Source organism: Ochotona princeps, chromosome X, assembly GCF_030435755.1.
Source record: "Ochotona princeps isolate mOchPri1 chromosome X, mOchPri1.hap1, whole genome shotgun sequence".
NCBI classification, from domain to species: domain Eukaryota; kingdom Metazoa; phylum Chordata; class Mammalia; order Lagomorpha; family Ochotonidae; genus Ochotona; species Ochotona princeps.
The window spans coordinates 70,892,440-70,916,856 of record NC_080865.1 but is presented as its reverse complement, the minus strand read 5'-3'; the positions used below and the strand labels follow the sequence as shown (position 1 = coordinate 70,916,856).

The following is a 24,417-nucleotide window of genomic DNA, read 5'->3' as shown; positions in this document are numbered from 1 at the left end:
TGAATAAATGAAGGATAAATGAATGAGTTCTTGAAATTCCACAACAGTTACTGGAGATTATGGAACAAAACGGAAATGGGAAATTTCATGAAAGAAAAGCCATCTATGAGTTGTGTTATGCCACATTTGCCTTTTTAGTCTTTCGTTCTAGTAATTGCTAAGAATCACTGAAGAATGCTGACACAATAAATTTTCTTTTGTATTATCTTCTCTGCAGTTTGTTTAGTGAGCTATTCTTCATTAAAGGAAGGAAGTCTCGTGCATTATCTTAAAAACAAGACAGTATAATCACTGAAGTTCTTATTTCTGAGGCCAAGGGCAGGGAAGTAGGATGACTTCTAGATGAGTAAAAACTACTGGGTCATATTTCATTATTCTTGAAACTCTGTTACTTTATATAATTGATAGAGCACCATCTAACCAAAGACCAATGCCAGTTGGCCTGATTATGCTCTATCGTTCCTTCCAGGTACAATTTGTACACATCCAGTCAGCTTGAATAATAATGGTCTTTGTAATTGGGGCCAGTACATAGGAAAAAGACATATGCTAACTGTTGCTCTTCAGAGAAGAAAGATATTGCCTATTACTTAGACTGTAAACTCCAGAGTATATCCTTTCAAAAAAGATGCTAAGAAAGCAAAGTAGGACACTTTTGATCCTGTAACACTATGAAGTCATGCACATACACTGAACTGTACCATGTTTTGTTTTTGTTTTTTGCCCCAGTGAACCTCCTCCTCAAGAAGAAAAGTCATGGTGGATTTTAAATGTCAAATTCTCAACAGGAGTTCACTGCTTTAACATAGCCACCTTTCTAAAATATCAGTATTATCCTTCTATTTTCTCCAATCACAAAACAGATGCTTTGTAGTTGTATACATAAGCAACCCTGGAAAATATATTTTTCCATTTCCATTTGGAAAACATATATTTCCATGAAGCAATTTGTTTCCTAGTAATTTATATAGAAGTTATAAATGTTTTCTGGAATTTATTCCCAGATGGTCACATAGTTCTACAATGATGTGTGAGGTCAAGTAACACAAGCATTAAAACAAAATTTTATTCATAAATCTGAAATAAACTTCTGAAATAGCATAGTTGAGGCAAGGGGACACTGTCACAGTTGATAAAAATAGTTATATCCAATTATAAGAAAAATATGAAATTAGAATGGGATTTGTAGATGTACAATGCTTTTCTTTACATTGTTTTTAAATGTCAAGGATTTAGATAGACTAAATACACAGTATCCCAAAAAGCATTATTAACAATTGCTAGTGTACAAAAAAATATTTTTAATCTTACTGATTCCAGGCTCTGAAAACATGACTGAGAAAGCCAAATGCTATATTACATGTTCAAACATATTTCTTCGTCAAATAAACATGCGGCTACTATGAGGCATCTCTTACCTATATATTCCAGAAAAAATAAGGAAAGCCTAAACTATGAATACTCTAAATTGTATGGATCAGATTAATGGAAAGGTAACCAATTATATTTTTTGGTTGATAATTATGACCAATTGCTATACAACTGATTGTATTATAGTGTAATTTTTCTTAGATTCTTTGACTACTCAAATCAGTAAACCAAACACTTCCTGATCATATTTTAGTTATGCAAATTGAAAAGACAGTAATCTAATTGCTTAGCATAGAAATATTCTATTCCGCTATCGCTGTAACAGTGGACTAGCTTATCAGTATAAGAAAGTAACATTTCCAGAGTCACAGAAAAGATTATGTAAGAAGGATATCACTTGAATTAAATATTGGACCCTTCCAAAATACGTATAAGAATAAACAGAATATACAAATTAACAACTTCTTCAAAGTTTTACAGTTGTTATCAGAGCCATATTGCTATTTTTTCTCCTTACTCATGTAATCTCAGAAGAAATTAAGAAAATCCAACTCTCTTTTCATAGTTATTGTAACTTCAAGAGTCTCAGTTTCCTGGATATAGGATGCTCTGGCACTGTTGCATTCCACTGGATGGGGAAGGGTTAATAACAATTTCCTAAAATAAAATAGAAATCTAGCATTAACTTCCTAGAGTGATGTAACAACTTCCATAAGACAACAGAAAGCAATATGTACCCCTAGAATATTAGAAGCCAAAAAATCTCCAATATTTAGACAGTATAAATGCTGAACAAAAATATGTCTGAATAACACAAGTAGTATACCAGGCTTTTGGTCCTAAATATTCAAACAGTTGTTTTGATTCCCCATCTTTTTCTTTTCTGAATTGACCTCATTTTGCATGGCCTAAACATAGCCTCATGTTTATAGGCATAGAAACAGAAAGAGGCAACTTCAAGTTTGCTGGACAGATTTGTTGCCAGTTATACTTAGGTATAGCTGGAATGCAGTTAACACAAATTTGAAAACTGGAGTGATTCTATAACATTTGTGATAACACAGTTATGGGCTAAATCTCTACAAGTGTAGCTTTTGAAACTCAGGCCTGGGATGACTTCAGTATCAGAAAAACCTAATGTTCTCTCGGCTTGCTTCTCATTCTTTCTACTACACATTGACAAAAGCTCCCTATGATAGATTGCTGGGTTTATATTGCTATATATGGCTCAGACACTAGATAGTTGTATGCTTTAGATGCATTTCTGGGATGAGGCATCTATAATTCTGTCATAGATGTATGAATCTGAATTATGCATGGAGTATCTAAAGAATATGCTGGTATCTGAAGAAAAGTAAATGCATGAAACACTTGTTAGACCACATTCTCATTAGAGAAAGGCTTGAGTATCTCTATGAAAGGTGAACAGAAAAGCACTTTTACATACAAAACAGTGAAAAAAGCTGGTATTTATAGAGATATTTCATGGGTACTTGAATAGGGAGCAAGTATTTGAAAGCAAAGCCCTTGAAAAGCAATTCCATCTTTACACAGCTGCAAAGACCGCAGTTCCAAGGACTGGGCTCATGAAAAGTATTTATTACACATTTCTTGAACCGAAAGGAGACATTTTCTGTGACTCTTGCTCCATCCTATATGGGTAAAGAGAGACAGTTTTCTACACCTTAAATAATCAAATGGTGAAGTATTTTAATGTAGCCTGTAATATCTCACATGTCAAAAAAAGAGGTATGAAAGAGAGACTGCCCTTTATTGTTGTTTACAATATAGATTGTGTTCGAGTTAGATCTGCTTTACTCCTTATGCTATAAATGATAATACATTTACTTTAAAAGGAAAGTAAAGCTTCATGTGGTAGCTTCATTGCTCTAAAAGACAGCCATAAATCAGCCGAAGGAGCTCCAATGACAATGTGCACTTCTCTGTCCAGAGAGAAATAAATTAAAAAGAGACAGCTAATGGCCATTGAAATGACACATCCATCCCCGCATTTCTGTCTAGTCTTGAGCTTCACATACTAAAATTTTGAGCAGAATTGTGCAGCTTATTTAAAGGCTTTTATTAGAAGAGAATATTTTTGTCTAGTGTGTTTTGCTGCCTAATATCTGTGTTGAGATTTACATTTCAACAAGACAGAAGTCTTACAAATAGTTTTCGATGTGCAAATTACTGTAGGAAAACACCATACCTTATCTTACTGTTCTAGAGTCTAGCAGAATATTTTACAAACATTTGTTCAGTAAACAAATAAATGAATGGAAATTAAATATTCAGGTCATCACAAAATGGCATTTGAATAATTTCCATCGATTTGTACTATAAAATAGGAATAAACACTTAAACCCAAGGCATATACATTTACTTTCTACAAGCTAGAGTTTAGGCATTGATAAAACTGCAAATCCAGGGGCCAGCACGGTGGTTTAGTATGCTCTTCCTCTACCTGCAGTGCCAGCATCCCATATGGACACCAGTTCGTAACATGGCTGCTCCACTCCTGATACAACTCCTTGCTTATGACCTGGGAAAGCAGCGGAGGATGCCCCAAGTCCTTGGATATCTGTACCCACATGGAAGACCCAGAAGAAGCTCTTGGCTTCTGGCTTCAGATCAGATTAGTGGTGGCGCTGCAGCTATTTGGGAGAGTAAACCAGTGAATGGAAAAACTCTCTTTGCGTTTTCTCTGTGTAAAAATCTGTCTTTCAAATAAAAAAAATTTAAATTATCCTGCTTCAGATGTAATTGAATTCTAACTCCTGTCTGCAGTTGTCTTGGGAAGGCCAAACCAAATGATTTTGTGAGCATTATACAATCAGGGGCCAGACATTCCTTGCCATGCATGGTGGGAATCTACAACCAAGTGAAAACAAATGAAGAATTCAATAAATATATTTATTTATTTTTGTTGTACAATGATGAATATTTGGTGTTTATGTATAATTCTAATGTATCTGACTACGGTTTGACTTAAATTACAAATCACTTTATTTAAAATAAAACCTCCTGTTCTTCCTTATAGCTACATGAATACAATGTCCTCTTAAATTTTTCTTGGATGGATAAACACAATGCTGTAGGATGTCAAAGTCAGAAGTTAAAGAAAGTAAAGTTTGAATGCTAATAAATTAAAACATAACACACATTGCTGATAATAATAGTTTTAGGCAATGACATGGTTATAAGCGATAAAAAGTAATAAAAAAGCTTAATTTTATCTTCAGTCCTCAATATTGATGGATTTTTCTTGACAGAGAGCACTTCTCTGCCCCGAGCATTTAATATGTAAGTACATCATGTATAATATTATAAATTGTATATATCATTTAATATATACAAGTACAGTATACAAGAGGCCTAGTGCAAACAAAGTTCTATGCGGAAAAATACCTCTGTGTCAGATTTTTCATTTAGTGGATTCTGATAGATATCTGGAATGACAGCATAGCTAGAGTAGCTGCCTAAAGATTGATGGAGACAGTGAGAACTGCTAGGGAAACAGAAATTAACTCCATGGTGTGCAAATATGTGTGTGTTTTTAGCAAGCATTCAAATATCATGGAAGATTGATGGCTCATTTAAGCAATTTTCCTTGCAAACGTTGTCTGAAAGAGTAAATGTGTCAAATAAAATACAATGAAAGGGTACAATGCTTCATGACTATTTTGACTGAAATTACTGGTCACAACAGTTAAAATAATTAAGTTGTTTTGCCTTATACACGCATGAACAAAATGTCTCCTCTTAAAGCTTTCTTGGAGTGAATAAACATAGTGTTGTAGAATGTCAAAGTTAGAACCTTTGAAGTAAACGATAGGAGTGGTATATATAATTTTTATATAACACAGGAATGTTTTGTAATAATACATTTTGAAATGATATAAATAATGAAAAATATTTGATAATATTTACCTGTGTATCATTTGGGGTTACACACATATACCACAAAAATTAAGATTAAGCTATACATACACTTTGGGTTGTTTATACACAGGAGTCTACTGTAGAAGGAATTTACTTTTTTCACTTTCTTCACAAAAGAGAATTGTAGGTATTGATAATAATAGGAGAAAATATATCAGCAACTTCTTACTCCCCAACCAGCTTAAAATATTTGAATTACACATAAACTACTGCAGTCAACCAATGTGTGTTCCATGTTATATATGCAGAAGAAAAAGTAAACAAAGCAGTGAGATATTTAGATATTTTATAGACACACATCAGCTTCCACCAATTCCCTCAACAGAGAGTTTTTGAGACAGGACTGATTGATCTCTGCTTCAAGACAAAGATTCCATATCAAACTTATTGTATGTGTTATGCTTTAGAAACATATTTGAACATATGTAATGTATTAAGGAAATATCAAAGTGTTTAACTGAATTATCCTGCCATCTGTGCTATTTTTAATCCATTCACACAACCTGAAAAGCTAGTAGTAAATTAACTATTGGAAATTTAGCTTTGATGAATTGATGACAAGACTTTGTCTGTTGAATTTTTAGAAGAACCTGATCAAATTAACTTCAAAGCTCCATAATACCCAAAAAGTATAATGATACTGTTATCTTAGACCGTTATTGTATCCTCAAAACCACACATGATACACTTAAAGAATTTTCACCTCCAGATATTGAGAGATAGTAGCAAACTTTATCTCAATGCCAAGTATTGTGCTTTGATGGTATCAGCCCATTCCAAATGTACAGATGCAAAGCAGAGAAAAATCTAGGTCTCAAGGAGAAAAATTTTCCCAACACATTTATGTTTGTTTAGCAGATCATACAGCTGTATCATTAAATAATTTTTAAAATTTATTTGAAAAGCAAAGTTACAGTGAGGGGGAAGAAATATAAACGAATATATATGTATGTATGTATCTATCTATCTATATACATACATACAGAGAGAGAGAGAGAGAGAGAGAGAGAGAGATTCCACCTGCTGGTTTACTCAACAATGGCTGGGGCTGTGCCAGGATAAAGCCAGAAGCCTGGAGGTTTTTCTGAGTCACTCATGTGGGTGCTGGGATCCAAGCATTTGTACCATATTCTGCTAATTTTCCAGGTGCATTAGCAGGGAGCTCAACCAGAAGTGGAGTAACCATGTCTGCAACCAGCGTCCACAGGGATGCCCCAATGCAGATGTCAGCTTAACTTGCTATGCCATAACAACAACGGCCCCTTAATCTGAACTGTTTTACTACATTCTTTATGGGGTGATGTAGAATATGAGTGTGTATACTTTTAAAAAGAACATTAATACATTATAATATCAATAATATTCTAATACAGTTATAAGTTTTACTCACTTATTAGGAGTACGTAGATCAAGGACCGTTTCCTGGATATCGAGTTTAATTTCAGACGGGTTTGTATTTGGTAGTTTAATTTTAACCTGAAAAAAAAGATAAGAAGAAAAATACCATTACCTTGGAAAAAAGTTAATTTGAAGTATAAGACTACATCAAGAAAGAAGAACTAATATTTATTAAGTGTCAACAATGTGTCAGGCTATGTCTTTTCTTTATACCAATCTGGAGAAGCAGGGATTATTATCCTCATTTTATAGATGCAGAAACTGTAACAGAGAAATTCAGTGGGTGGCCCAAAGGCAATTATGCTGAGGCTTATCTGACTCCAAAACCATGTGGAAACATGATGGTTATTTGTCTGTAACATCCATTGTCTGGTGTATATCAGTGCATCTGCTATAGTTTTAGACCTTCAAATGCTTTATATCAGTGCATAATTCGTGTGAAAATGTTTAGTTGTCATTTTAGATATGAGTTAGCGATGTCATCCTGTATCTTCTACCATAAACTCCTGTATCACAGTTTTAGACATGTAGGAGTCTAAAAAAAGATGTTAACAGAGAGCTAACGATATAACTCCTACCTCTCAGAAAGGATTATTTACTGATTTAACAAGATGCCACCTCCCAATTATCACATGGCCCAGCAATTCCACTCCTAGGTATATACCCAAAAGCACTGAAACAGGTATATAACCGAAACTGTGTATGCAATGTTTTGTTCATATAAATACTATTCACAACATCCAAAATGTGTAAACAACCCAAGTGTGCATCTGTTGATGAAAGACAAACAAAAACAGCATATTCATACAATGGAGTAATTATTCATTCAAAAAAGGAATAACTTACTGTACATAAATGAAATCCAAAAACATACTAAGTGAAAGATGTGAGACACATGGTATGGAATTCTAGTTATGCAAAATGTCTAAAATAGTGAATCAATAGAAACAGAAAGTAAACTGATGGTTCTTACGAAATTGAGGAAGGCAAAAATGAGAATGGATTGTTTAATGGGTAGAGCATTCCTTTTCAGGTTGATGTGCAGGAATTAGATACTGGTGAAGGGTGCAAACTGCTAAATACCAGTTACGGTAAATTCTATATTCCATATATTTTAACAAAGCACAAAGCTGTTACTCTTAGTCTAATTTATGTTCATTATATTCATTATATTTTGGTAGGAATTAATGAGATATGATTTCTCTAAACAAAGGACACAAATATAACTTAAGATTAAAGTAAAGTGTGGAGGCTTCTCTAAAATGAACGAAACAACTCAAAATATAGCCATGTGTTTTATTTCATTGGACATACTAAAAGAAGCGAGTTATGAGGGAACTAATATGCACGCACGTGCACACACACACACACACACACACACACACACATAAACATTTCAGGTGCAAGCAACAAATATTTGGATCCCTCATCCAGGTGTCATGAGTCAACATGAGACTACTAAAGAGCATTTTGGATTGACTGCCAAACTAGACGTCACTGCAATTAAAAATGGAACTTTTAAAATCTGATAGAATGCTCATTTACTTGAAGGCAGAATACCTGTAACTGCCTTTTTTAGGCTTGTTTTACTTACCTCACTTAAAGAATTTCTAAATGTGTGTGTGTGTGTGTGTGTGTATGCAGTGGGACAAACTGAATTTATTTACAATAAGCCTAAAGTACTTCCCTGTGAGATATTTTAACTTTATTGTATGTATATAATATGCAAAACATAGTATAAAATCCTCATATAAACAAATATTTGTAAATAGAGCCCTAGAAGTGATATTACTTAGTACTTCTTACATGCAAAAGTTTTATTTTAAAAAATTGTTTTATTTTTTTCTGAAAGGCAGATTTTTCAGAGAGAGGGAGAGACAGAGAGGGAAAAATCTTCCTTCTGCTGCTTCATTCCTCAAATGGCAGCAATGGCCAGAGATGAGCTGATCCAAAGCCAAGAACCAGGAGCTTCTTCCTGGTCTCCCACGTGGATGCAGGGACCCAAGGACTTGAACCACTCTCTATTGCTTTCCCAGGCCGTCATCTAGGAGATGGATCAGAAGAGGAACAGCAGGGACTCAAATCCATGCCCATATAGGATGCTGGCGCTGCAGAAGGAGGATCAGTTTGCCCACTCTGGCCATATATTTTCATTAAACAAAGACTTACCTCTTATTTTATATTTTGCAAACTTAGATCATCAAAATTTGATATTCTTTAGGTGAGGTAAGTATAACACTCCTAAAAAAGGCAGTTACAGGTGTTCTGCCTTCAAGTAAATGAGCATTCTATCAGATTTAAAAAGTTCCATTTTTAATTGCAATGACATCTAGTTTGGCAGTCAAACCAAAATGCTCTTTAGTAGTCTCATGTTGACTCATGTCACCTGAATGAGGGATCCAAATATTTGTTGCTTACGCCTGAAATGTTTAAACCTTTCACAGTAAAATGTAATTTCTCAGGGTTGAAATGATAATTGAGGAAGGGAAATAATTATGACATGAGCAATTTAGATACAATTTTGGGATAAAACTTCAAAGTGATTCTTAAAATCATTTGCAGCTCTAGTGAGAAACTCATTCAGAAACAATTTTTCCTCTTAAGGAAATTAAAATTGCTCACTAAATGTTTTCAGGGAAAAGGGTAGGAGAAGGGAATAATGTATATTAGTATCTCACAAAATAAAAGATTTAAAACAAATTTCTTCAGCTACACGTTAGTCATTTAGTAGTATGTTATTTAACTTCATGGTGTTGTTAATTTCTTTTTTCTCCCTGAAGTTGATTTTGTTTTGTGGCTTTTCATTTAAGGGGATGTATAGTAGCTGTGTAATAGAGACTAACATCCAGATGTGAAGATACAATACAATGTAGTATGCATTTCTACATCCAGACACAGATGGGCTTCCAATGAAACTGTTTGCTATATCTTGACATTAGGATGCTGGACTCTGCGATTGTCCATGCCCACAATGATGGACATATGACTGTGCATGAAGAACTACATTTTAGTAATGATATAGAGGAAGTAGGTGGAGGAGAGGGAATTGGGGAGGGGATAAGGGAAATGCCAGGAGCCTATGGAACTGTATCATAAAATGATAATAATAGTAATAATAATAATAAAACGTAAAAAAAATTAAAAAAATTACAACAAAATTGTAACAGAAAAATGTCTCCTGAAATACGAGGCAGATTTCTTTAGCAATATTTTCAATGAAGACTTGGAAAACAGGCTTGAATATTCATTTATCTCTGATTGTGCACAAGACCTAACTAGTGAGGTAGGCATTGTGCCACAGCAGGTTTTCACTTTTGAAGTCTCAGCACCCCATACTGGGGTGCAGGTTTGAGTCCCAGCTATTCCACTTCTATTCCAGCTCCCTGCTCTTTGTAGACCAGGACGGAGTTCCTGGATCCTGGCTCCTGGCTTTGGCCTGGGTAGCCCTGACTGTAGCAGCCATGTGGCGAATGAAACAGCAGGTGTAAGGGCTCTCTCTCATTTTCTCTCATGTGTCTGTGATTTGATTTTCAAACAAATAAATCTTTTAAAAAGGCATAAATCTTTAAATATTAACAAATGCACTATGCCACAGAACAAACAATCCAAAGAACTGATGTTCCTCTTCTTACAAAAGACACACACTTATTTTAGCAAGTATTTTGGCACACCAATGAAAACTGCTAAAAATTTCGCTGTGAGACTTCCAGCCTTTTGGGAGCTCAAATTTTTGGGTCAAACAGGCTTGATTTCAGGGTTCTGTCACTTATTTATTCATTGTTCATTAGTTATCTATTCTTAATCAATTACTCACTGCTTGAATTTATGTCTCAAAACAGCAATAAGCATGCCTAATTTCCCACACTTTTCATGGCACAGGAATTCGGGAGTGACTTGATTTGTGGTTCAATCAGGGTCTATCACAAACTAGGGTTACAGCTATTTGACGATTTGACAAGGGATAGAGGATCTGCATCCATGTTAAGTAACTCATGTGGATACTGGCAAAGGCCTCAGCTGTTCACAAAAGAAACTTCTCTAATGGGTTCTTGAGTATTCCTGAAACACAGCTGTTGTACTCCTTTCAGAATGAATGACACAAATGCACAAGGCAGAAACAATTCCTTTAAAAAAATTTCCGCAGCCATAGAAATTATACTTTATGGTCATACAGATTACACTACAGCATATATACAGGTCAGCCCTATTCAATATGGGAGAGGATTCTACACAGACAATAATGGCAGGAGATAAGAAGCATTGACAGCTGTCTTGGAATCTGATTATAGCAGTATCCATCACTAATTTTAGTTCAGATTTCTGCCTTCTAGTCTTGTAAATAAAAATAACAGGAAAGGGGGCTAGCATAAAGGTGCAGGGGCTTACACCACTGCCTGCCAAACTGGCATCCCATATGAGCACCAGTTTGAGTCCGAGGGACTTCTCCTCCAATTCAGCTTTCTGCTAATGCTTCTAAGAATGCTGCAAAACATGGCCCATGTACTTGCGCTCTTGCTATCTGTGCAGAAGACCCAGATGAAATTCCTGACTCTTGGCTCCAGCTTGGCTATTTGGGGAGTGAACTAATGGATGGAATCTGTCCCTCACTTGTGTCTCTTCTATTCTCTTCTTTCCCTGTAATGCTGACTTAAGAACAAATAAATCTTTTTTTTTAAAAAAGTAACCGGAAAACGTCCACTAAATTATGGTTTGTGAGATCTCTCCCTTGCAATTTGAGTTTGTCTCCAAGCAAGTAGTTAGAAACTACTTGGTTAGTCTTCTCTCCAGGAATTCACTTTGAAGATTTCCTGAAGAGAGATAACACAAATCAAAGGGTTTATAAATTGCTTTCATTGGCCTTATTATCCTGTATGTGTTGTATTAGAGTTGGCTCATCACACCAACTTCTTTTTTCATGGGGGTGCTATTATTATGGGATTATCATTTTGAGTGTTAAATCTCTCCTTTCTTGTCTTGTTCTTATGAGAGATTTATAAGACAACATGGTTCCCTTTTTTTTTTTTTAAAGATTTTATTGTTATTGGAAAGCCGGATATACAGAGAGGAGGAGAGACAGAGAGGAAGATCTTCCATCCGATGATTCACTCCCCAAGTGAGCCACAACGGGCCGATGCGCGCCAATCCGATGCCGGGAACCAGGAACCTCTTCCGGGTCTCCCACGCGGGTGCAGGGCCCCAAAGCTTTGAGCCGTCCTCGATTGCTTTCCCAGGCCACAAGCAGGGAGCTGGATGGGAAGTGGAGCTGCCGGGACTAGAACCGGCGCCCATATGGGATCCCGGGGCTTTCAAGGCAAGGACTTTAGCCGCTAGGCCATGCCGCCGGGCCCGACAACATGGTTCCTAAAAAAGTCTTACAATCTGTGATTGATAAGATTTGCCATCTCCTCTGATAAGTGTTTCTGATCATATAGTTAAGATGTGTGAAACTGGCATAAGAAATCTGAAGAGCAGTTGTCCAATGGAAGTTACCCATTCTAGGTGTCCATTTGAATTGTCACTCTGTCACTACCAAAAGAGAACAAGTTAAAATATCTTATATGTAATCTACACTATTTACTGAAACTTCAGTGAAGTGTAAGATACACAGAAAAGCTTAGCCTGGCACTTTGAAAGCTCTTCTAAAGTAATTGATGGGTTCCTAATACGTTTTTATTAAGTCTTAAGATTTATTTATTTTATAATATGTAGGGAAATAGGGTTAAAAGGAACATAGTCCCATTTTGAAATTATTTGAATATTTATCTCTGAAGAATGAAGAACTGGGGAGATGATTTTCCATCTGTTGTTTACTTTGCAGTTAACTGCAATGGTCAGCACTGCTCCAGTCAAAGCCCGAAGACAGGAGCTTCTCCCTTGTGGGTGGCAGGGGCTGGCTTGAGCCATCTTTCACTGCTTTCTCAGGCAAATTAACAGGGAGCTGGGTCAGAAATGGAATAGCCAAGACTGGAACCAAAGCCTATGTGGGATGCTGGTTTAACCTGCTGTCCTACAGTGCTGGCCACTTCGATATTATTATAATATCTCCATTTTATAGAAATTCAGCAATCACTCCCAATATGTTTGATGATTAAAGAAATTTAGACTGTTCGGGTTTCCATTTGAAGCTTAACTACTTTAGTCAATTTTAATGAACAGGAAAAGCTTTTATAGTTTTTACTCTGAATTGGTCCAGTAATTCAATTTCCCATTATTTAACTATAGAAACACATGTGCGGTATTTTTTAAAAGATGTATTTCATTTTTATTTGAAAGTGAGAGTCACAGATTGAAGGAGTGGCAGAGAGATCTTCCATCCACTGGCCCAGCATCCAAATGTCCACAACGGCAGGAGCTGGGTCAATCAGAAGCCAAGAGTCAGGAGTTTCCTGTGGGTCTCTCATATGAATACAGGAATCCGAAGCCTCACATCACCCTCTACAGCTTTCCCAGGCCACAGCCAAGAAGTTGGGTCAGAAGTAGAATAACTGTGACACAAATTGGTGCCCGTACAGGATGCCAGTACCACAGGCAGACGTTTAGTTTACTACACCACAGTGCCAGCCTCTGTGAGGTGTTTTTTTCCACTCCAGATATACTAAGCATTTTGCAAAAGCTCTCAGGAGCAATGGTAATCTGTAAGAAAATAGGGAAAGAAGGTACGGATGCCTACTTTGAAATTCTGAAATTTCAAATTTGAAAATCTGAATACTTACCTCTGAAGAATAAGCACAGACTTAAACATCCTTCATAGCACACAAAATCAAGAGACCATCATTATCCATAACGCTACCCTGTTTAGACATTCTATTATTACATGGCTATACTTTTCTTTTTTAAAAAAATTAAGTCATAGAAACATGACTCTTCTGTTGTAGGAGTCAAGTCAGCTCTTCTTGGAGTAACAGTCTTCCATAGGACTCAGTACCTCCTCTGGCAGCCTCCTCAACCTCCAACATTCACAGCCTTACTACCACCATCATCCTTGAGACCACCAGAAACAACTGATTATACCTTTATCTCTATTGAAAATAACCGCAAGAAGCCTCAAACTCCCAAGTCACTCCTTACCATGCAGTAATTAGCACATGAATCCTCATATTGTCTGTCTCAATTTTTCGCCTTTCATCCACTCCTGAAACTTTTCCATCAAGTCATTTCAGAAACTTGCCACATAATCCCTTATCATTTTTCTCTTTGAATATTCTCTTTAACATTTTAATCCGCTGATGACTTTGCACCCCAAAGAGTCATCTCAGTGTCTGTTTTCCCCTTTACGTCACTGCCTACTTCTTCCATCTAGCTTTTGTTTTGTTTTACAAATTACATGCCTAAAATCATGTCAACTGAACACATCCAGACATGAGAAAAAGACTGTATAATGTCTAATATGTGGAATCTTTAAAAAGTCAAATATGTAGAAACAGAGACTGAAATTTTGATTACCAGAGGTAGGGGTGTAAGAGTCGCTCAGGTAAAAGAGGAACAAAGTTTTTGTTACATAAGATGAATAATTCTAGATTTCTAAATATATCATGAGGATTACAGTTAACAACACTGTATTGTATACTAAAGATTTTCCGGGAGATTAGACTTCTGGGTGCTCTCACCATGCATACACACAAACAGTAACTACATGAAATGCTGATATAGTAACTGTCTTGACTGTAGTCATTATTTCATTATGTATATGTCTATTTAAAAACTTCATGCTACACACCTTACATATATACAATAGAAAATCTCATGTTGTCATATTGCACCATCCATCACCCTTCTTTTTTGAATCTTCTGTCAATTCCTCAGAAATTCTGTTTTCTCTAAGAATAGATCCGTATTCTCTATTGATATTTCTCATATCATATCATGTCTTAACTCTTGGACCATTTAAATATTTACATAGATCACATTTTCAACATATGAATCTCACTTCATTTCCTTACAGTCTTTGCTCAAACACTGCCTTCTTAGTGAGAGCTCCCTAGCTACAATAATTAAATCATAGCCACCACCGATCGCAGTGATCACTATCATGCACCCCTGCTCTTTCTCTTTATGGAAAACTTTAACCTTCTCATTCACTGTAAAATGTATGTATTTATTTTGTTTATTGATCTGTCTCATGAGAAGATATGTTCTTTGGTGGCAGATATTTGCATTTTATTTAGTATGGTATCACTGATGCAATAACAGTATCTACTACAACGCAAGTACATGAATGAATGAATGCAACAATGGATCAATATTTAGAAACCAGTTATAATTTGCTAATATCAAAAATGTTTAAAAACACAATTTCCACAAATGCTAAAAAGGCATTTGTTTAAATTTATCACCATTCTTGCTTAGAACTCTTAACATCAGGATAGGTGAATACTGTCTTTACACAAAAGCCAAAATCCAGTATCTAACTAAATGAAGAAACATTAGAACTTTTGTAATTAAACTGAGACATAAGAAATAATATCCAGTACTGACTATTATCACATAATGTAATTCTGGAGGTACTAATTGCTGCAATTAAGAAAGAAATAGCAGACAAGATTATTAGAAGGGAGGTAGCAATGTGATCCTATCTGAGGGAAAATCATTAAGACGGAATTAACTTCATGGAAGATGGAAACATGTTGACATGCTGAAGGCTCAGAAAGATGGCCATAGTAAGTAGAACATAGTAAACAAAGGAAGAAAATATGGTATCAGATGAAACCAAAAGTAAAGAAGTATTAGCTCATATAGGGCCATAGGTGAAGATAAGGAGATAAGGAGGTAAGCAGTCTGGGGATTTTTCAAAGTGCATGAGAAAGCCACTAAGGGTTCTCAGGGGAAAAGAATGTATGTGATTGATTTATTTTAAGTAGAATGTTCTATAGTCTGTGTGGAAATGCTGTGGGGAAGAAAGAGTCAAGTCAGGAGAGAATTATAACAATCCAGGTGAGAGATGGTGATGCTTTTTGATAGCACTTACAGCAATAATGAACATAAGCTAGATTTAAAATCTTTTGAAGGTGCAGCCAGGAAGAATTGCCAATGAATTGAATAAGAGCTATAGAAAAAAGAAAAATAAGGGTTGATTTAGGTTTTTAGTTTGAGTAACAGTGCCTGCTACAATAAGGAAAGTGAATCAGAGGCTTGGGGAAAACAAGAGTTCTGTTTTGGTTTGAATTGACTATTAAATAAGGGGAGATTAAAACTAAACGGTTACGGGAATCTGAATCAAACAGAAGTTGAGACAAGAGAGATATATCAGAATCAAGATGGCAGAATAGGGTAAGGACATGTTTAAACAGATGGAGAAACATTAGCCACTGTGAAGCAGAAAGAGCACATTCCAGGAAATAGAAAAGGACAGAACAACAGCAGAGGGGCACCTGGAGACTGACAGACACAGCAAAGCAGCAGACACAATGGTGTGGTGTTGCAGTGACCCATACCCCAGCAGCATTCAGCCAGTGGCTATCTGAATTGCAATGGCAGCCAGAACTCCAGCAGCAACAAGATGGGAGAGAACGTTCACCAGGAACTCAGGAGGTGAAACCATACAAAGAACTCGTTCTGCTGCTCTGTTTGATTTGATCGGGAGCAGAGATAGAGTGGCAGGTCCCAGATGGGTAGTGTGGTAATGTGGTGGATTTCACAGCCCAGTCCACCCCCTAGAGTCAAATCAAGCACCATTTTGTTTAGGAGGCAAAAGCTATGGGACAGGACTGCACATGCACTGAGCTGGGAATGAATTCATTTCTGCTTCAGTGAACTGCAACAACGTGGCATCCTACAGCTTCCACCCAAGATAGGATACCCCTCATACTTGACGGCCAGCAAATCAAGAACTCTAGTAGTGACACATTACGTGCCATTTTGTGTGGTGTGGCAAAGGCTTTAATACTGCAGGGGAAACACTGAGCTGAGCATGCACTGAGCTTGGAAAGAACTCACTGAGCTCAGTGCATTGCACTGAGCCCACACAGAAATAATATTGACTTTGGCATCTTACAGGTCAAAATAGGTCCGTGTGGCCCTCAGACCTAATGGCCAGCAGGTTCCAGCAAGATCAGTGCCACCAACAACCTAGCTATATAGGACTCCTGGAGTCTCCCTAATCCTGGGACCTACTCCAACTGGAAGTGTGAGAAAGGTTGTACAGACAACAGTGCAGCCTCAGCACAGTATCACAGGAGGTGGAGACTGGTAAGCCAGGAGCTGGGGCTATGGAGAACATGGTGGAAATCTAACATAAAAACCCAGACTTGGAACTCACTGGAGGGAGTACCACAAGTGACTACAAGCAAAGAGCCATGTACAACAACAATAAGTAAAATCAAATTGTAGACCTGTGAGTGACACAGTGTAGAAACCTGCCCAAAGGAGAAGACTATGCTAACCAGAAGTACAATGACCAAGAGTGAAAGAAGAGACAAAGGCACAACGTATATTACTGAAGACTCCCCTGCAAAGGAGCAAAACCCTTTGCCAACCTCAGAGTTAACTGAATAATACATCAAGAAAATGAGGATATAGAATTCAAAACACTTGTTATAAAGCTTCTTAAGAACAATCAAAAGCACATACAGCAGGAGTTCAAGGAATTTAAGGAACATGCCACACATGAAATGAATCAAATGAAAGCTGATACATCAGAAATGAACAATACAGTGGAGCAAATTAAAAGTACAGTGGAGAGTCTCCAAAATAGAATGAAGCAAGCAGAAGAATCTCAGAATTGGAAGATATTTCCTGTCACCAGGCGGGAAGCAAACAAAAAGCTGGAAGCAGAGCTGGGTCAAGCTAAAAAAAAAAAAAAAAAAAAAAAGTATTCAAAAATTGAAAGACAATATTAAGAAGCCAAAGAAAAGAGTTATGGGAGTCCCAGAAGGTGCAGAAAGAGAAGCTGGGTCTAAAAATGTATTTAATGAAATAAGGGAAAATTTTCCTAATCTAGAGAAAGAATTGGTAAACAACATCCCGGAGGGGCACAGAACTCCCAACAGGCTTGACCAAAAGCAATCTTCACCACAACACATGATAATCAAGCTCTCTTTAATAGAATGTAAGGAAAAGATCCTTAAATTTGCATGTGAAAAAACAATTGACATATAAAGGAATGCCAATTAATTTCACAGGAGACCTCTCACAGGAAACTCTACTGGCCAGAAGAGAATGGAGTGACATATTCCAGATTCTAAAGGAAAAAAATTGTCGGCCCAGGATAACATACCCAGCAAAGCTTTCTTTCGTCTTTGAAAATGAAATAAAATTCTTCCACAGTAAAAAAAAAGTTAAAAGAATATGCCTCTTCCAAACCTGCTCTGCAAATGATACTGAGATGTTCTCTTAACAGAGAAGAGGAATAGCGCCCACCAAAATCAAAGGCAAATGTGAAGAACATCTCAGTAAAATAACAACAGAAGACTGAATCAATGAACAACCCATTGCTAAAATGACAGGACCAAACCACCACCTATTTGTATTAACCCTGAGTGTAAACAGCTTAAACCCATCAATCCAACGTCATAGATTAGTAGACAGGATTAAAAAAACAAAATCCATCTATACAGGTGACGTATCTCACCAACAAAGGTCAGTTGAAAATATATCTCATGGAGTTTTTTTTTAAGTTTCAAAACACTTGCTTTCTCATTAAATTCTTCAATGACTCATAAATCATATAGTAGCATCATTTTCTACAAGAAGGTTCTTGATTTTTTTTTTCATTTCTTCAGCGACACATTAGTCATTTGATAGCATGTTATTTAACTTCATGGTGTTTTTAATTTCTTTTTTTTTCTTCTTGTTGATTTTGCTTTGTAGCTTTTCATTTAATGGGATGTATAGTAACGGTGTAGTGGAGACTATCATATCCAGATGTGAGGATACAATGCAGTATGCATTTCTACTTCCAGACCAAGGAGCAACTACCAATGAAACTGTTTACTTTACCTTAGCAATAGGATGCTGGACTCTCTGCCCTTGTCCATGCCTGCAATGACGGACATACGACTGTGTACGAAGAACTATTCTATAGTGATGATATGGAAGGGACTCAGTGAAGGGGGAGGGAACAGAGGAGGGGATAAGGGAAATCCCAGGGCCTATAGAACTGTATCATATCATGATAATGATAATAATAAAAAAATAAAATTTTAAAAAAATTAAAAAGAGAGATATATCATATTTAAAGCCATTGGGACTAAATGGAAAGAACACACAGAAAAAAAAATCTAGAGAACTTCAGACAGAAAAAAAGAACCAGTAATTTGGAAGCAAAGGAGAAAGGAATACCCACTGATTTTGGAAGAAAAGCAGAAAAGAGTGGGTATTTTGGAATATGAAAAAACTGTTAATTAGTTAGATGTAGTCTAAAGGGTGGAATCCAGCTGAGTGTCAACTTTCCTATGCTCAGTTTGCCTTTTTACATTGAATATTTCTAAATGAAAGAAGAAACTGTGGAGTTTTGTATAAGGTGAGTCTTTGTTTTCCAGGACTGTCCCTCTTACTGTAGGATTTAAAGCTTTCCTCCCTATTTTATCCCAAATAATAAGAACATTTTGTAATTATTCTAACAACTGAAAATGGCCCCATCCTTTTCTAAAAAGCCCCAAAGTGGACCAAAACATGGCTAACATTATACTGTTGTTTGTTTATTAGCACTAGAGCCATACAGTAGCAACTAAAATGCCACATGAATGGGTAAATAATGAATCCCTGGCATCAGCTTGGAAATCATATGCACAGGAGATTTTTTGTTGTTGTTGTTTTGTTTGTATTTTAGGATTGGGCAGTCTTAAGTCCTGTCTCCTTAGCAACTATGCCTTCTCTTTCCTGTCCCTCACTGCTAAACGTCCTCAAAGAATAATTTGTATTTGTCCATTCTTTTCCTCACTTCTGTGCACCTAATCTTACTTCAGTCTGGCTTTGGCCATAACAGTGAAGCTATGCTCCTTCAAAGACCATCAAAGGAACTTCTTAACTGACAAACCTAAAAGTTCCTTCTGCACTCTAGTCCTGCTTTACTTCTCAATAGTAGTAGATGTCGTTATGATTTCCCTTCAATTTCTGATACCCTTGTCATTTATTCACCCCTCAGGTATTGGTGTTTTCTAAGGCCAACTTGAAAGTCTGTTCATGTAGAATCACAAATTTCTGCCAGTTTCAGCTCAATGACTCCAGATCATGTGATTCAAGTATTTTAATGAAGCCTCCCAAAATGACATAATCAAACAACAAAATTACTGGGTTTTATCACCAAGTAATACGTTTAAGACATCCTTCAACCTTATTCTATTCCTCAGACTCTCTCTGTCTCTATATGTCATTGTGGGGGACTTTTATTTTCAACTCTAATTGTAGAATTGCTTAAAATTTTACATATATATTACTTTCATAATCAGAAATATATTAGATCTACATTAGCTTTTAAGGAAATTTTCATTTCCCCTCTCACCGCCACCATCACTATTAAGGAGTGGTATATTAACTATAATATGTGTACATTACTGAGAGAATTATTGGAAATTTAATTAAAGTTTATTGTGTTGCTGGAGCTGATAATAAGTAATCATATTATAACTGAAATATCCTTTTTCCTGACTCATAGTCTGATATGTAACCAATCAAATTATGTCAGTATCATCAGGAAGCCTATCAAAACAACCAAACAAAACAGGTGTTCCTCTTCTAGAATTTTAAATGGAAAACAAGAATCCATTTTATTGTCAAATAGCTAAATCTATTTATTCATGAAAAGTGAAAGAACATATTTGAAAGAGAAATCAGGATTTTGGAAGTACACTGTTCAAGAAGTAAGTGATTTCTCAAAGGATGAGCAGATACTTGGCTGCAGAATGACTGATAGCTCTTTCTGAGATAAATACGTATGATAACCTTGTGACTCCAGGTTGTGTTTGCCAGCTGATGACTGACTTCTATGCCATTGGTGATGGTACCCTTACCCCATTCTCAATGAGGTTTAGGGATTGGAAATAAATGCACCAAATATTATGTGCATGTCCAGCCCGAAAAATAAAACCAGGCTACCTGTAAGCTTATTTCTCCAGTCCTAGAACAAACAATGGGTCATTGGGAAGAAAATTAATAATTCCAGCTGCGTTCATTTTTGAGCTTTAGAAATAGTCTGCTATTTGACACCAAATGGTGAAAATGGGAACCTGCTGACTCATGTCCCCAATTATCCATCCCACAGCCTGACACAAAGAGTTGTCTGGAGAAGCCAGTCTGTCATCATACATACATATAACTTATCTTTTCCCATACTCCTCAATTGGCACCCAAAAGGTCTGGCATCTCAGTAAATCCTGTTCTAGGGCTGGCAGCTTCCTATTGTTTCCTACTTCTTTTACATGACAGAGTGTGTGTGTGTTTATGTGTGCTTGTGTGTGTGTGTGTGTTTAACTTTCCCCACCATCTTTCTTTGTGTCTAAATCCAAGCTACAATCCCAATCTCACTTTCCGATCTAATTTCTGTTGGTTTTCAAATGCTGGTTTAGAACTGGAGTATGAATCTGCAACACTTCTGTCTGAATTCCCTCTCCTATTGTTGACCAAAGCTCAACTCTGCCAGATTTTAAGTGTGTGACCTTTGTAATTCAGTAACCTCATTAGTAAATCGAGGGTAACTATAGCACCTATTTCATAGGGTTTTGTAAGGAGTAGTGAGCAACTGTATTTAAAGTGCTTAGAGAATCGCCCAGCACCAAGCATTACATAAATTGATTGCTATTATTATTCAAATATGTTAGGTGAGAACAACTAAGACAAAAATGTTAATTAATGCTATGCTTATGTAGGAAAATGTCTCCACTGTGAAACTCTAGCTGCTTTGTACTATCCACATTGGATACACTGCTACAGTTTAACCTCGTGGTGATCCAGATCTTGGCAGCACATCCTGTTACCCTGCCAGGAAATAAAAAGACAATAGAAACTACTTCAATGTTGTTTCTTTTCTGGATCTCCACGTTGTAAGAGGCGCCTTAGCTTGTAGGAGGCTGCCAACTGGTATGGTAGTTGCTCATCATACTCCCTGGTTCCAAATATGGCATTTTAACCTTCTTCTCACCTCCGCCCCTCCCCCTTGGGTACAGACAAACACTATAAAACAGCTAACTGTAGTCTAGAGTTGGCTTTTCAGCCACGTGAGCTCTACTCCTCAGGTCACCTGCAATCTGACTCCTTCAGTTTGATATTATCCTATGGACAAAGGGATGTGAAGAGCTGTCACTGTACTAATCTCGCTACTGCTGTCTATGTAAGTAATACATTTCATGTAAGTACTCATTGTAAGTAATACATTTGAGGGTGTCATTATTTACTGTGTAGGTCTGTGAGAGTTTATCAAATTCCATCTACTAGTTAGTACTGCATTGTTGCCAGAGAGAAGGAGAACCTTGTCAAGTTTGTCCAACACTGTATCTCTAGTACCTAACCCTTGATATCTGGTGCACAGTAAGTGCTTCACATATATTTGCTGACTTTAATAAACTGCAACAATACATATATTATGCATATAATAATATATATGTATATATCCAAGCATATATCAAACTCACTGCAGTGGGAGCCTATGAAGCAGGATGGGGAAAACATGTATGTTATGTAAGGAGAAGCAGCTTTCTCTAATTTTCATTATCCTTCTCTTAATTTACATGAGTACTTTGAGTATTTAATAACTTGTAAGCCCGGCCACTGTTTCTCAGTGGCAATATAATGATCATCATCTTTCAAACTGTTTCAAGGAACCCCACCCATTCTCATGATGGCGGGGGTGCTACCTTGGTAATTAAGACAGTGGCACTTTTATGAGGAGTCTTCACAAAGCTTACAGAAAAACACAATATGAATAAATTGAGCATGAATTTCAAATTTTTGCACCAAAATAAACCTTTCTTTTGATTCCACCTTTCCAGAAATGTTTTTGAAGCCCCTTTGTGTTTTATATGTTAGACTTTCTCATAGACATATTTAAAAGAAATGCTTTGGCAGCTAAAAACCAAAACCAATCTGTAACTATGGACTTAGTTTTAGTTTTTTTATTTATTTCTTAATATTTGAATAGATGTTTTATTTATGTGAAATTTAAATCATGTCATGTTTTTAATGTGTTGTTAATATTTTGAGATACTGTTGAACTGAATCACTTTTTTATCAGTGTTGAAGTTTCCTTGGCATTAGAGGTCATCTTTTTTTTTTTAAATTTATTTAGTTTTTATTAATTACATTGCATTATGTGGCACATTTTTATAGGCTCTGGGATTCCCCCCACCCCTCCCCAAACCCTCCCCCCACGGTGGATTGCTCCACCTTATTGCCTTTCCATAGTTCAAATTCAGTTGAGATTCTTTCATTGGAGGTATTTGCCAAGCATACAGTCCAGCATCTTATTGTCCTGGTAAGTTCAACAGCTTCTTGGTGAGACCATCTCTGGTCTGAAGGCAGAGCCAGCAGAGTATCATCCTAATCAATTAAAAGCCCCAACATAATATTTACAACCAATTACAACATTATGGCATTAATTGACATGGTATTGATTAACCAATATGTTAATAAGAAAATGCAGGTTCTCAACCACAACCTGTGACTTCTTCATAGACATTTCCATTTTGGTTTATATTCAACCGTGTTCTATACACCTTAAAATGGCTAGATTACCATTCAGCTGTCTCATGTCTCCCTGTACCCTCCCCCCATGGTGGATTACTCCACCTTATTGCAGTATTACAGTTCAAATCCAGTCATACTTCTTTCATTGCAAGCATGTACCATGTATAGAGTCCAGCAGCAGCAGTTTTAGTTTTAAAATGTCTAAATATGAATCAAAGCAAGGGTAACTTGACAGCTATATACTCGGGGGAGAAGGGGCAAAGTAGCAGAGTGTTATAATAAGGTAAGTGGATCTCAGATGATGGTGTTCTTTGGGATTCGGGTAGAAGGGTTTGCTGAAGACATCCAAATTCCCCAACTCAAAATTTGTTCAGGGCCATCACTGTGATTTGGGATTCATGAATCTTGCTCTTATTTGGAGTCTGAGGAAAGTCAGGAAACGGTGGTTCTTGGGAATGATTAAACCCTAAATCACTCCATGTTACTTAAACAGACTGCTCTCCTATGCCCTCCCTCAGTTTAAGCAAGCATTCTTTGTTTCTCCTTGAAGACTCTGGATTGTACTCATACTGCTACATATCGACCAGGCTTAGGACCCAAGCACCAGGTTTAGCCAATCATAAGATACAGTTTCCCCCCAAGTTAATGTTTCTGATGTTGGGATGCATCACACATTCAATGCGTACATTTAATGTGAGAGTGCACCCAGTTTTTTCCTCTGAAATATTGTTATGAAATAAATTCCACATTTATAATTTGATAATGTTTCAGATTCAAGGAAACCCCATATCTTAACAGGAATAATAAGTAAGAAATACTAAGGTAGTTCAAAATATTCATGCAAAATACATATTATGAAAAACGTCTACATGGATTTACAATTTTCACCAAAGTAGACTCACTTTTAAAAATTTTATTTCATCTGTCTTAATGGCAGAGTGATAGAGACAGGAAGTGGGGGAGAGAGACAGAGAGACAGAGAGAGAGAGAGAGATCTGCATCCACTGATTCACTCCCTAAATAACTGCAAAAGTTGGGGCTGGGCCAGGCCAAAGCCATGAACGCCATGAGGTCTTCCATGTGAGTGGAAAG

At 36.6% G+C, this 24,417-nt stretch overlaps 2 protein-coding genes across 2 annotated transcripts in view; one reads left to right on the top strand and one right to left on the bottom strand.

Annotated features, from left to right (window-relative positions):
* Positions 1-1,640: 1,640 nt before the first annotated feature.
* The window catches only part of DNAAF6 (dynein axonemal assembly factor 6), a 44,335-nt gene continuing 21,558 nt past the window's right edge, over positions 1,641-24,417 (bottom strand). The window contains exons 6-7 of the mRNA XM_004590245.3: positions 6,704-6,789; positions 1,641-2,028 (exon numbers count right to left, since the gene is read on the bottom strand). Coding sequence (XP_004590302.1) covers positions 1,899-2,028; positions 6,704-6,789 — 216 coding nt within the window. The 3' untranslated portion in view covers positions 1,641-1,898. The remainder of the gene's footprint in view (positions 2,029-6,703; positions 6,790-24,417) is intronic.
* NUP62CL (nucleoporin 62 C-terminal like) overlaps positions 21,828-24,417 on the top strand; it is a 100,165-nt gene continuing 97,575 nt past the window's right edge. The window contains exon 1 of the mRNA XM_058658478.1: positions 21,828-21,973. The gene's annotated coding sequence lies outside the window, so the exon portion shown is untranslated. The remainder of the gene's footprint in view (positions 21,974-24,417) is intronic.